The sequence below is a fragment of the Egretta garzetta genome, unplaced genomic scaffold (assembly GCF_000687185.1).
Source record: "Egretta garzetta isolate BGI_Z169 unplaced genomic scaffold, ASM68718v1 scaffold56, whole genome shotgun sequence".
NCBI lineage: Eukaryota > Metazoa > Chordata > Aves > Pelecaniformes > Ardeidae > Egretta > Egretta garzetta.
This window is the reverse complement of record NW_009260182.1, coordinates 6,777,345-6,788,732: the sequence shown is the minus strand read 5'-3', so window position 1 is coordinate 6,788,732 and position 11,388 is coordinate 6,777,345. Positions and strand designations below refer to the sequence as shown.

At 40.1% G+C, this 11,388-nt stretch overlaps 2 protein-coding genes across 2 annotated transcripts in view; one reads left to right on the top strand and one right to left on the bottom strand.

Moving 5' to 3' along the window:
- The window catches only part of EIF3F (eukaryotic translation initiation factor 3 subunit F), a 10,669-nt gene extending 4,187 nt beyond the window's left edge, over window positions 1-6,482 (top strand). Inside the window, exons 4-9 of the mRNA XM_035897395.1 lie at window positions 29-186; window positions 1,260-1,397; window positions 2,490-2,581; window positions 2,780-2,916; window positions 3,058-3,171; window positions 3,939-6,482. Of these exons, the coding sequence (XP_035753288.1) occupies window positions 29-186; window positions 1,260-1,397; window positions 2,490-2,581; window positions 2,780-2,916; window positions 3,058-3,171; window positions 3,939-4,016 (717 nt within the window). The 3' untranslated portion in view covers window positions 4,017-6,482. The remainder of the gene's footprint in view (window positions 1-28; window positions 187-1,259; window positions 1,398-2,489; window positions 2,582-2,779; window positions 2,917-3,057; window positions 3,172-3,938) is intronic.
- The window catches only part of PPP3CB (protein phosphatase 3 catalytic subunit beta), a 69,938-nt gene continuing 59,891 nt past the window's right edge, over window positions 1,342-11,388 (bottom strand). Inside the window, exons 17-18 of the mRNA XM_035897301.1 lie at window positions 11,260-11,323; window positions 1,342-1,418 (exon numbers count right to left, since the gene is read on the bottom strand). The gene's annotated coding sequence lies outside the window, so the exon portion shown is untranslated. The remainder of the gene's footprint in view (window positions 1,419-11,259; window positions 11,324-11,388) is intronic.

The following is an 11,388-nucleotide window of genomic DNA, read 5'->3' as shown; positions in this document are numbered from 1 at the left end:
CCTGCGCTCCCTCTGATGGCGGCGTTAGGGCTCGTGCCCGTGGAGCCCTCCGCCAGGGGTTAAGCATCACTGTAACCAGCTGACTTGGTCCTGTCCCCTTTCTCAGGTGGCAGTCGATATGGAATTTGCTAAAAACATGTATGAGTTGCACAAGAAGGTGTCTCCTAGCGAGATCATCTTGGGCTGGTAAGTTCTCCTTCCACAAGAATGTGCGAGCAGTTGCGTTGGTCCCTTAAACTACTTGAAACACATAATTTTCCTCGTCATGGGTTGAGAAGCAGACAGTAAGATCTTGCAGCTCCTGTTACAGAGGCTGTAAGGCTGCTGCAATTCATGATAGGAAGAGACAGTATTGGAGACTCACAGGGTTTGGTTTTGTTTATATCTAGAAAAGGTATTACATAGAAGTGAAGAGTTAGGGAATAGTTGCACAGATTTCTTAGAAGAACTTAGCCGCCTGTAACACAACCTGCACCATGGCAGATAACTGGTTGGAAAGAAGGGAGAACACACGAACAGTAGTTTAAAGTACCGAAGGGCTCAGGAGGAATCAGTGACAAGAACTTGAGCATGCAGAAGTTCTTTGCTGAGAAAAGGTGGACGTACTTGTGTGGGATGCCAAGCAAGATCAGTGGGGTGTCAATGGGAACAGAGTCTTAGTGTGTGGATAGATAGCTTTATTAATCTTTTCACGCTTCTCTGATCCTACAAAATAGCTTAGTTCTGTTCTTGTGGAGCAATCTTCCTCAACAACCTTTTAATGGCACAGCAAAGTGCAGTTCTAATGACAGGAGTTTTGCTCTGTGTGTGAGAAGCAAGTTGCAGAGCAGCTAAAGGAGCTAGATTAACAAGTTCTACCTCCTGCAGGGAGATGTTTGATTTGTGGACCTGGTTGGTCCAAATTTGTTTGGCATGCTTTGGCTCACACAGAAATAGAGAGTTGGTCCAGAGCATAGTGACAGGTTACTGAATCTTGGGTGGCTGATGTCAGCTGTACTGACTCCTTACGGCTGGTACTACAACACTGGCCCTCTGCATCTTTCAGGCATGTGTATGCTCAGCCTGCGATTCCTACAATTCTAGGACAGCCGGCCATAAAACTACAAATTCCCTGGTTAAAACATGTAGCTAGTATGAGTCTGCAGCTCAGTGTTTGGAAATCTGGGGTTTAGGATACAAACCTGTTAAATACCAATATCATCAAACATCAGGCACTTGAATGTTGGATGAATGGCTCATCAACATGTGCTCTTTTGAAGGTATGCAACAGGTCATGACATCACGGAACACTCTGTCCTGATCCATGAGTATTACAGCCGGGAAGCGCACAATCCAATCCACCTCACTGTGGACACAAGTCTCCAGAATTCACGCATGAGCATTAAAGCCTACGTCAGGTACTCTGGGAGGCTGCATTTCTGGGAGGGGAGAAATGTGAATTACTGAGAGACCACATCAGGGTAACAAGAAACGTAGTGGGCTGCAGTGTCTCATTTTGGACAATATTGTGCAGCAGCTAAAACACACCAGTGAGCCAGGGATCATGGCTTACTTCCCATTGGAATGTCTTGACCACCGTATGTAAGTTGAAAGACCTAACCTTTCATAAGATGGTACCTCATCAGGGTGGGGAATTGCGACTGAATTAACTTTAACAGTGTTCTGAACATCTTAGTGACATTTCACAGGATTCATATAGCTAGCATTAGTGTCACTAATTTCCATCGCACTGTCTGAATGCTAGCCTGTAGTCACAGGACTTTATTACTCAGCAGTTTATTTGTACAAGTTGGAGGGTTAGTGTGGCTAAAACATAATTGAAACAGCATTATCTTGATAAGTCTTCCTTCCCCTTAACCCCTTCCATTTTTATCAATGGCCATTAAATATCGAGAAATGGAACTATTCCACCTCACTGTTCTTCCCAGTACTGGCTCTCCTCTTCAAGGATAAAATCCCAGCCTTTCTTTGTAGCAAAAGCCTACTGGTTCTTGACTGCGCATCTTCAAAAAGGAGGCTGTTCCATGACATCTTACTTAGTTAAAGCAAAAGGAACTTAAAATACTTTTAATAATAGGAATAATAAAGGTGTTGAGAATGCTTTGTAGTTGAATTTTTGTCATGCTTATGTTTGTTCCTTAAGTGATTTCTCAAAGAGCATGGAGTATTTCAGGACAGAAGAATACCTGCTCTATAAGCAAGGAGCTGTGGCTGAGAAGATAGTACTTAGCTCTTCATGTATTCATGCTGACAAACATCAGACCAGCTAGGAATATTCTTGGACAAAAAGAAGCAATTAATAGTATGCCAGGACTAATTTCCTGTCCTCAGTTATTCATGGTCTTAATATTGCTGATTTCGGTGAGAAGGAGTAGCCTACTCATGGTCACACTTCAGTGATAACAGATCATTGAGAAGGAAATCTATTACTTCCTCCCTTAAATATGTCCATGCTGAAAATGTTTTTGTTGTTGTTTTTTTTTTTCTAGTGCCCCAATGGGAGTCCCTGGTAAAACTATGGGCGTGATGTTCACACCTCTAACAGTGAAATATGTTTATTATGATACAGAGCGGATAGGAGGTGAATGTTTTCTTCCTATTTTGGTTATAACCATTGTTGTGACACTGCTTAAATGCTTTTTTTACCCTGGTAAAATTGCCATTCCACTGGAAATTAGATTGTCTTGCTGAAGCTGTCATAAAAATCTTCAAAAAGTTAAGGATTCAGGCTGTTTTCTGTGGCAGTCATTTTTTTCACCGATCCTCCTTTTGCTTTCAGTGGATCTTATCATGAAGACTTGTTTTAGCCCTAATCGAGTGATTGGCCTGTCCAGTGACTTACAGCAGGTGGGGTCAGCATCAGCCAGGATTCAGGATACCCTGACCATGGTGCTCCAGTATGCAGAGGATGTATTGGTAAGGCCAGATTTTTATGAGTCAGCAGAGAAGTTTGATGTAAGCTTGTGCAACTTGTTTTTCTTTTGATGCTTTCTTTCTGGGCCATAAACTTACTGCGTTTTACTCACGTTGAAGTGTATGTATGTTTCTTATGCTTAGTCTGGCAAAGTGGCTGCTGACAACACTGTTGGGCGATTCCTGATGGATCTTATTAACCAGGTGCCAAAGATTTCACCAGAGGACTTTGAGACAATGTTGAACAGCAATATCAATGTAAGTTCATCATCTAATTTTTTCAGTGTATTGCCAGCAGTTTTAAAAATCTGTCATACACAAATTTGTCTGTGATTAGAACAATCTATCTTTTCATGCAAACATGTAAATAGAAAATACAGCCCTTTCTTGTCAGTAATTTGGTGTTTTAAGAGCTGAAGGTGTGTGGAGGAGCTCACCATAATAATATTGCAAGCAACTGCAAATGAGGGAGTAAGTTTTAATGTACTTGGGAATTATGCAAGTAATCTGAAAGCCAGCACCAATTCTTTTAGAGCGATTGGACAATATGAATTACCAAGGTTAGAGCAGTATGGATTTCAAAGATAACTGGTGACTTGCCAGCTTCCTCTGCCTGAGCTGAAGTTCTATCTCCTTACATAACACTCAGGACAGGAACAAGGTTTTAGTGCGGTACCTTTTTTCTGTAACAGATTTTTAGAAAGCGAAAGCTAAGTTTCTGAATGTGTTGTTCACCCACAGTCTGCAAGACCAGAACTAATTTTTAATTTTGCTTATACCCTTTGCCTTGTCTGGTTAACATGGGTGAACTCAGAGTTAAAATTTCACAAGCAGTGTTTCATATTCTGGGAATACCAAAAGCTTCTTCCTGCAAGGGAAGCATTCCTCAGGGTAGGACTTTCAGGACTAACAATATTTCTAGTAGCTGATTGTAAACTGCTTTACAGGTGTTAAAAATTTAACTCTCTAATAGGCTACTGTCTTTGTTAATATTTCTGATCACTTTTTTTTTACCCCTCTCTCAGGACCTACTGATGGTAACCTACTTGGCAAACCTCACACAGTCACAGATTGCTCTCAATGAAAAACTTCTGAGTTTATAAAGAAACTTCTGCCACCCTGCACTTCAAAGAGCCTGAAGAACGAGCAGATACATTTCTATGGTGGTGTTACAAATATCCTTGGACCGTAATTTAATTACCTAGATGACTTGGATTACATTTTTATTTCCATTGCCCTGAGAAATCCCTAACATGGTTTAGGAAATGAATGGGAACGGCTGCAGTTTAGTTGAGCCCAATATTTTAAAATTGAATACGTGAATCTTTCATCTCTTGGGTTTATCTACTTGTATAACAAAATGCAGCTTTATTATAAGAATGTATTTGAAATAAAAGTTCCATTGCAATGGCAAGAATGGCTTCTGTCCAGAAAAAAATATTCTCATTTATTGTATAACCAATCACCATTTGAAAGGGGGGATAACACCACATCAGGAAAGAAAACAAGAGTGCATGCAAGTCAACTCCAGTTCTGCCAACTTGCTTGCAGGGTGTTTCGCCAACTGTTAAAGCACACTGAGAGCGTGGCTTCATGTATTGCACATAATACGCTTTTCCGTGGAGGACTACAGAATGGTCATGGGTTTATTAGTGGTGTATTTGCCCTTCTTCAGCAGGGTACTGACAGAGCAGGAGACAGTGGATGCAGTTTACGTTACGGTATTTTCTGTGTATATCTGATCCTTTGGGAAAGGAAAGCAAGGCCAGTGAGGGCCATTAGCCCCTCATAAAGTAAGGGTTCAGAGAATTAAACTAGCAACTGAGTTCATGGTTAAAAGGGCTTGAAAAGCATTTGTGGCTGAACAGGTGTGGCTATTGGAGTTGCTATCTTTACAAAAGAAGAAAAGCACAGCAAAACTACACTTTGTGAAGCTCTGAGGTTAAAATTTGGGTGTCATCAAATAGGAATTTTCTGTTTTGTGACCCTGTACTGCTGCTAAAATCATGTGAACAGAACCTTCCCATTTTTTCCCCCAAACTTACTTCACATTAAATTGAGTTCTAGCTGAAAGAAAGCCAATACCAATCTGAGCTGTAACTTTTTACAGTCTCAGCTAATAACATGACCTTCAGAAGTCTGTTCAGCTGTACTGAGGAGGTAAAAGTGTCCCTCTTCTACAACGTAACCTTTCACCTCATTGCTAATGACTATTTCTGATGCCTTACGTGTATTTTGGTAAATGAATCTGAAATGGTAGAGAAGCCTGCAAAGGCAGTGTTCCCCAAAATAATTTTTGTGCTAATTCGTCAGATAAATCCAAGAATGGGACTCAGGTTACAAATCTGTAGATCCTATACTGGTTGTTCCAATCTCTAGAATTCCACCAGTGACTCAATGCTGAATTCTAAGTTCTAATTGCAAGGACAACATACATGAAAACTTAAAGTATAGCAAAGATTCTCATATCTTTGAATGTGACTCACGAGCATTAAATTAAGTGTTAAAACTCGGCTCTTGTTTTTTATTAGTCTGAATAAAAACCCTTCTTCAAACTTAATATTCATAACCAGCCTTTTAACTATTTCACAAATGTTCAGGTCAAGGTGTTTTTTAAAGCCAGCCTTGAAATAGGTGGAGGAAAAGAGCAAGCAGCAAAGCTGGGTAAGTCTCTCAATACTGCAAACAAGTTGTGGGGAGGTGGGGGGGGAAAGCATAATATTCTTTCCCTGAGCTCTCCTCTGCAGTAAACTTGCCATTCCTGGTTCGGAAAACTGATAAAAAGTAAGGAGAAGGATTTTAAATGCTCTACGAGTTGAATAGCTATGCTATTTAATAAGCTGCTGTGCACAGAATGCAAAATTCTGGGAAGACTAATTTGTGATCATTGATATAGAACAGCTATTGTGGAATCTGCCAGTCCTTACAAGCACCCAAAGACTAATGATGGTACGCCATAGGGGACTGAGGTTATGTCTTCCTAGGTAGAAAGCTTCACTGCAAAGCAGAGGTGTCAGAAGAACCCACAATCCATAGATTTTGTTGTACGCCAGACAGCACAGTGACAAACGCTTGGAATTAGAGTAGGAAAAAAATAGTTGTCCTTTTAAAAACACTGTATCTGATCCCATCCGTTCTGTCTCTTTCTACTGGGTGAAGAGCACATTGTGAACCTTACTTTGACTCTGGAATTTTGAATGCCTGATTTCAAATTTAAGTGGCCACTCTTATGAAGAGCAATATTGCAAACAAATGTAATGTGTCATTTTGCTTAACTGTGAAGCCTGGGGTGTATTATTACCTAGGAGACTGATGCTTTCCTTCTCTGGAGCTGTAAAATCTAGATAGGAATTCCTAAAGGTATTTTATTTGAATTGTTCCACCTTATGGAAATCTAAAAACATGAAGTTCTATAGAAAATCTGGTGGGAAAGCTTTGGGAGTCAAAAAGCCATCACCAAGGATTTCAAGCTTTAACTTGATACTGATTTGTAAACCACAGACTTCTTGGATTTATTAGGGGACTTCTTTTTTTTGTTCGTTTAGGATGTGTTGCTCCAAATAACTTTGACCAAGTCTAGCTTTAAATAGTCAAGATAGATAGTTATCTGGGTACGCTTCTATATACGCTGTGTATTATGTTTAGTCATATTAGTGCCCTCACTAATATAATATAAAACTTTTCTATCCTCTGTGACATGTTCAGCCTTTTTCTTTTCTTAAATGGCTTCTCTGAATGAGTACAACTTTACTAGACAGTACCGTGTTATATATTTATTTCTGGCAATGTGCATGTTTTCCTGGTAAGTATTAGGCTTTAAAATACCTTGCTTAAGTGGATCTGTTTCCAGTTCCTAGCACTCAAGTATCTAATTGCTCAAATAATGTTTGGGTTGTTTTTTTGGGGTTTTTTTTTGTATCCTGGCTTAGTTGAGCTGATCTTGGGTTTTTACCTCAGCATGAAGTTCTCCTTGAAAACTTTTCCTTAATATACATAACAATATTCAGAACAGAGTTTACTGTTAAAATTTATTCTCTTGTTCCTTTTGGGTATACTGTGTATGTAGAAAAGCTGGAGGAATGTATAAAATCAGTCCACCTTGCTGCCTTGGACCCTTTTCGGACATGTCATCTCAGTCAGCCTCAGCAAAGGAACAGAGTTTCAGCAAAGCATCTCTTGGCAGCGCAAAGAGGCAATGAAACCTTGTGGGTTTTCAGTGAGCATGGTGACCTCTGACAACCTGCAGCTTAATTAGCCAGGCATTACACTTTGTTCTGACATCTTCCCAGCGTAGTAAGACTGTGCTTGTCTGCATCTTTGAGCAAATGCACGTGAAACCCACAAGCACATGAAAGTACTCTGTGTTACTTATCAAAATCAATGCTTCCAGCATGAAGAAATGCCGCCTTAAAATTGCAGGAGGGAGCTGGTAATTCTCCAGTGTTTCTTAACAGATCAGTCTCAGCAGCAGAAGAGGTGGCGTTGGGAATTGTAGATACCTTCTGGTAATTAGCTTCCCTGTGCTCTATTGTGCTGCAGGGCTTGCAGACGCCATTTAGATGCTTCTTCAGGAGGTATTAGTGGACAGGCAGCATGCAACAGTCAGGTTTCCTATGACTGCTATCGGGTACTTAGGATCGATGCTGCACAGAACAGGTAGCAACCAGGATTAGAATAAGATCTAAAGGGAGTCCTTGCGGACTGTATTGTGTTACTGTTAGTTTGCTGGTTAAGCTAAAAAGCAATTGAAATTTGACATTCTAAATCCATGTGACTGAAGAAAAAAGTTAATACTATGTGTTTCTCAGGGCAGGGAAAGAAGTTCGTGCTGCTGATTTGGTGTGTGTAATACACTTCATTGCTGTCATCTTCTCTGGTTCCCTGTGTTCACTAATTTTACCTTAGAAGGGGTTTCCTGAATCACAAACTCAGTTCTTTCCCATCTTGACCAACCACACCTTAAATTGCATTTTAACTATACCTAAATATAACTCCTTTGTCCTTACTAAAGTTCTTACTTCATGCTTTTCCTGGTATTTATACATAATCTGTTACAGGTAGCCATCATACTGTAGCCTTCATTTTACTAAACATATTAAGTTTTATCTCCTTTCTTCTGATGCACTGTCTATGCTTTGATCACTTAGCTGCCCACTTAAAACTTAATTTGTCTTTCTTGAGTTGATACAGACCGTACCCATGTTAGCATATAAATGAATGAATATAAGAATACATTAATACTTTCCTGTTAGAAATTCCTTGTTTGATACTTGGTGTCTGTCATGTAGTGTGACTGAGCACCCCAATCTCTTGCCGCTGCTGTCATTTGCAGCTGAACTCCAATTTTCCAAGAAAGTTATTAATTTAATGCATGACCTAACATTATGACACTTTTTAACTAAAAAAAAAAAAATCTAGATCCACATAGTTCTCCTGGTTTGGAATGTTCTCAGTATTGGTGACACCTCAGTTTTGTCAGCAAGTATCACTAGCTTATTCCTAATTTTAGTGCCCTACTCTGTTAAAAAAAAACTTGATCCCAGACCAATTTAACAGAATTCTATATATTCCCTTTTCAGTACAGCCTTTGTTCTTCCTTACAAGTTCTTTATCCTTGCTAATGCTAATTCCTGTCCTCTAGAGTTTAACACATTATGGTTTTTTTTGTCAAGCCTTCTGTGGACATCCAAGAGGTTTACACTGAATTCCTCATTTAGAACGTATATTGTGTCAAACTGACCCAGTATGTCCAGTGACTGATAAACCATGTGTTTGGTTGTAAGCCTTGGAAAGTGGAGATAAGACTAATTGTTCTATATTGTTGAGAATAACAAACTTTTTATTTTGCTACCTGCAATTTGATACTTAAAAAAAATCCTTGCTGCCAGAATTACAATTTCACTTGGTGATTATTTCCACATACTGGGATGAAGGTCACTAAGTTTGCCTTGTTAGTTGAGTCATTTAAGTTTCTTGGCAGAATACTTAAGCCTGCTGCAAAGAGGAAGTAGCGTTTGGTGTGTGACTTTACAAACCTGTGGACAGATGCCATCTAGAGCTGAAACGCATGGGTTTAATCCTAAGGGTTAAAAAGTTGATGGTGGAAAACGTTGGACATGCTGCTCTTTTAAGCTGTAGCAGAACAACTTGCTGTTCTCCTTCTGTGCTTTGAGGAAGGGTGAAGCTTCTATTTTTACTGTGGTTCCACACAACAGAACTAGAGACCCTGGCTGCAACTCAGTTGTAAGGTTTGTGTGAAATCTTGATGTTTGCAGTACAGTGGGTGGAGCCCTACCATGACTCACTGGGTAGTGACTGTCACTTGAGCAGCTAACCAAACACAGGGCTCTTCCTGAAGTAAACTCAGCTTGCTCTGCTCCCTGTGCGCATGGAAGGTTAACTCAACAGCTAACCTTGACTATCTGCATTTTAATTACTACAGTCACAAGGTAGTGTAACAGGGAAAGTATTTTTAGTACATAATTTAGACTTGGATCGCTGCAATATCCTGTTAGTTTGTTATACTTTGACCTATAGTTCAAAGCTGACCAGATCTTGGTGCTCACAACAAACTGTGGGAAAGTTTTTTTTTTTTTTTTATTTAACTGTATTGGCTGAAATAGAACATCAAAAGTAATGCTTCATATTATTTAAGTGGGAAATAATGTTCCAACCAGGATACATAGCACAGAGAAGCAGCAACACTTCAGTGACCTATGTCACCAACAATAAATTACTGGAAAAAAAAGTTGCTTTGGCTCTTCTGATAGCACTCAGTTAGCATGACTATATAGTTGAGAGCCAAATCCCTCCAGACCAGAATTCTGTTCAGTATCATGTCTTAGTGGAAGATGCAAGGACATTACAAACGAGAGGAGCAAGAGTTTGCCTCCCAACTTCACTAAAGTTGAATTTCCTAACAGCAAGAAGTTGCCTTGACTCTGCATGGGGTTTTAGCTTTCCTAAAATGTGCTGGCTCTAGCTACAGTAACAAGGCAAGGGATTTCCTCAAATACAGGGAGTGAAATTAGACAACCACAATGGTTCCATTCCATGCTTTAAAAAAGTAATTCCAGATATTCTTGTTAACATATAAACATGCAATTCTTCAGACATACAGTTTTGTTAAAATGTTTTCTCCTGTTCTTTTCCCACTTGTTTGTGAAAACAGATTGTTCCTCTCCTGAATAGCTCAAATCCAAACAGTCCACTAAATGGAAAAGATAAAGAACTGTGCATTTTATAAGTGTACTTGGTTCCCATGGAAACAGGGATTTAAACATATACCTGTCCTAAAAGAAATGTGCTTAACAGCAGTGAAATAAAGTAGACATACATTGGGAGCATCAGCTGAAGAATGCTGTGAGGATTAAATTTTTAAAGCTTCTCCTGATGTTCTGGGCAAACAAGGGAGAACAAGCCCAATTTTGCTGAAGATAGGTCATTGACTAGATTATGTGCCTTTAGATGCTCTTCATTTGAAACAGACAAGCATGGTAAATTATTACCCACCTATTTTCTGCTGCCTGCACTTAATGCTGTTTTACAGACCAATAGAACAGTGGCTGTTGTTTCATCTAGAGCTCAAGTGCTGTACCAGGTTACAGAAAAAAACTGTTTGCATTTTAATGGTCTCTGAACTGCTAACATGTTTCCCATGGAAAAGTAGGACATTATTTTGAATAATCTCAAGTAACTGCTGCATAATATCATTGCTGGATCCTTCATAAATTGTATCTTGCTGGTTAGAATCTCTTTCAAATAACCACCAGGTGTATGTAGTGTCTGTTCTAAGTATCATATGAATAAACATTACAATAGAAACAAACCATGAAGTACACTTCCCACAACTGCATACAAATAACTATAATTTAGATTCCTTTCTAGAGAAAGGTATGTAGTAGTCAGGACAATCTTACCTTTATGCCCTCTCGGGACCTAGATCCTGATCTTGAGTAACTACATAAAAAGGAGCAACTCCTCCAGCTCCACTTACGTCTTTTATACACTTTGCCTGTTATACACTATTCTGGTGGCCTAGCTGACTACCTGCCAGCTACTGAATGATGATCTCGATCTAAAGACTCATGTGTTACTGGGTAACAGACTCAATTTAGAGCTACTTGCATTAGGGTTAACTCCATTGCAGTGGTGCTGTAGGGTAACTGCAGTGTGGACTTCTCCCTTCCTTTCCTAGGTGGGCAGCTAAGGACTGCCGTGGGATGGCAGCTAAGGACTGCCGTGGGATGGCATTGCCTGGCGCTTCCCGTGTTGAATGCTTCCCCTGGCGCAGCTCCACTGGCAAGTCACTCTGCGTTTCTGTGGCACTTGCATCTTTGAACTTACCTCTCAGCCGTTTCGAAGGAGAACTGGGCATACTGCAGCTTTCCTTCAGCAAGATGGGGCAAACCTGCACAGAGAGGAAAGGGGTCCTGGGTTAGCAGGGCGATCACCACCGGGAGCCGCTGCCGGCCC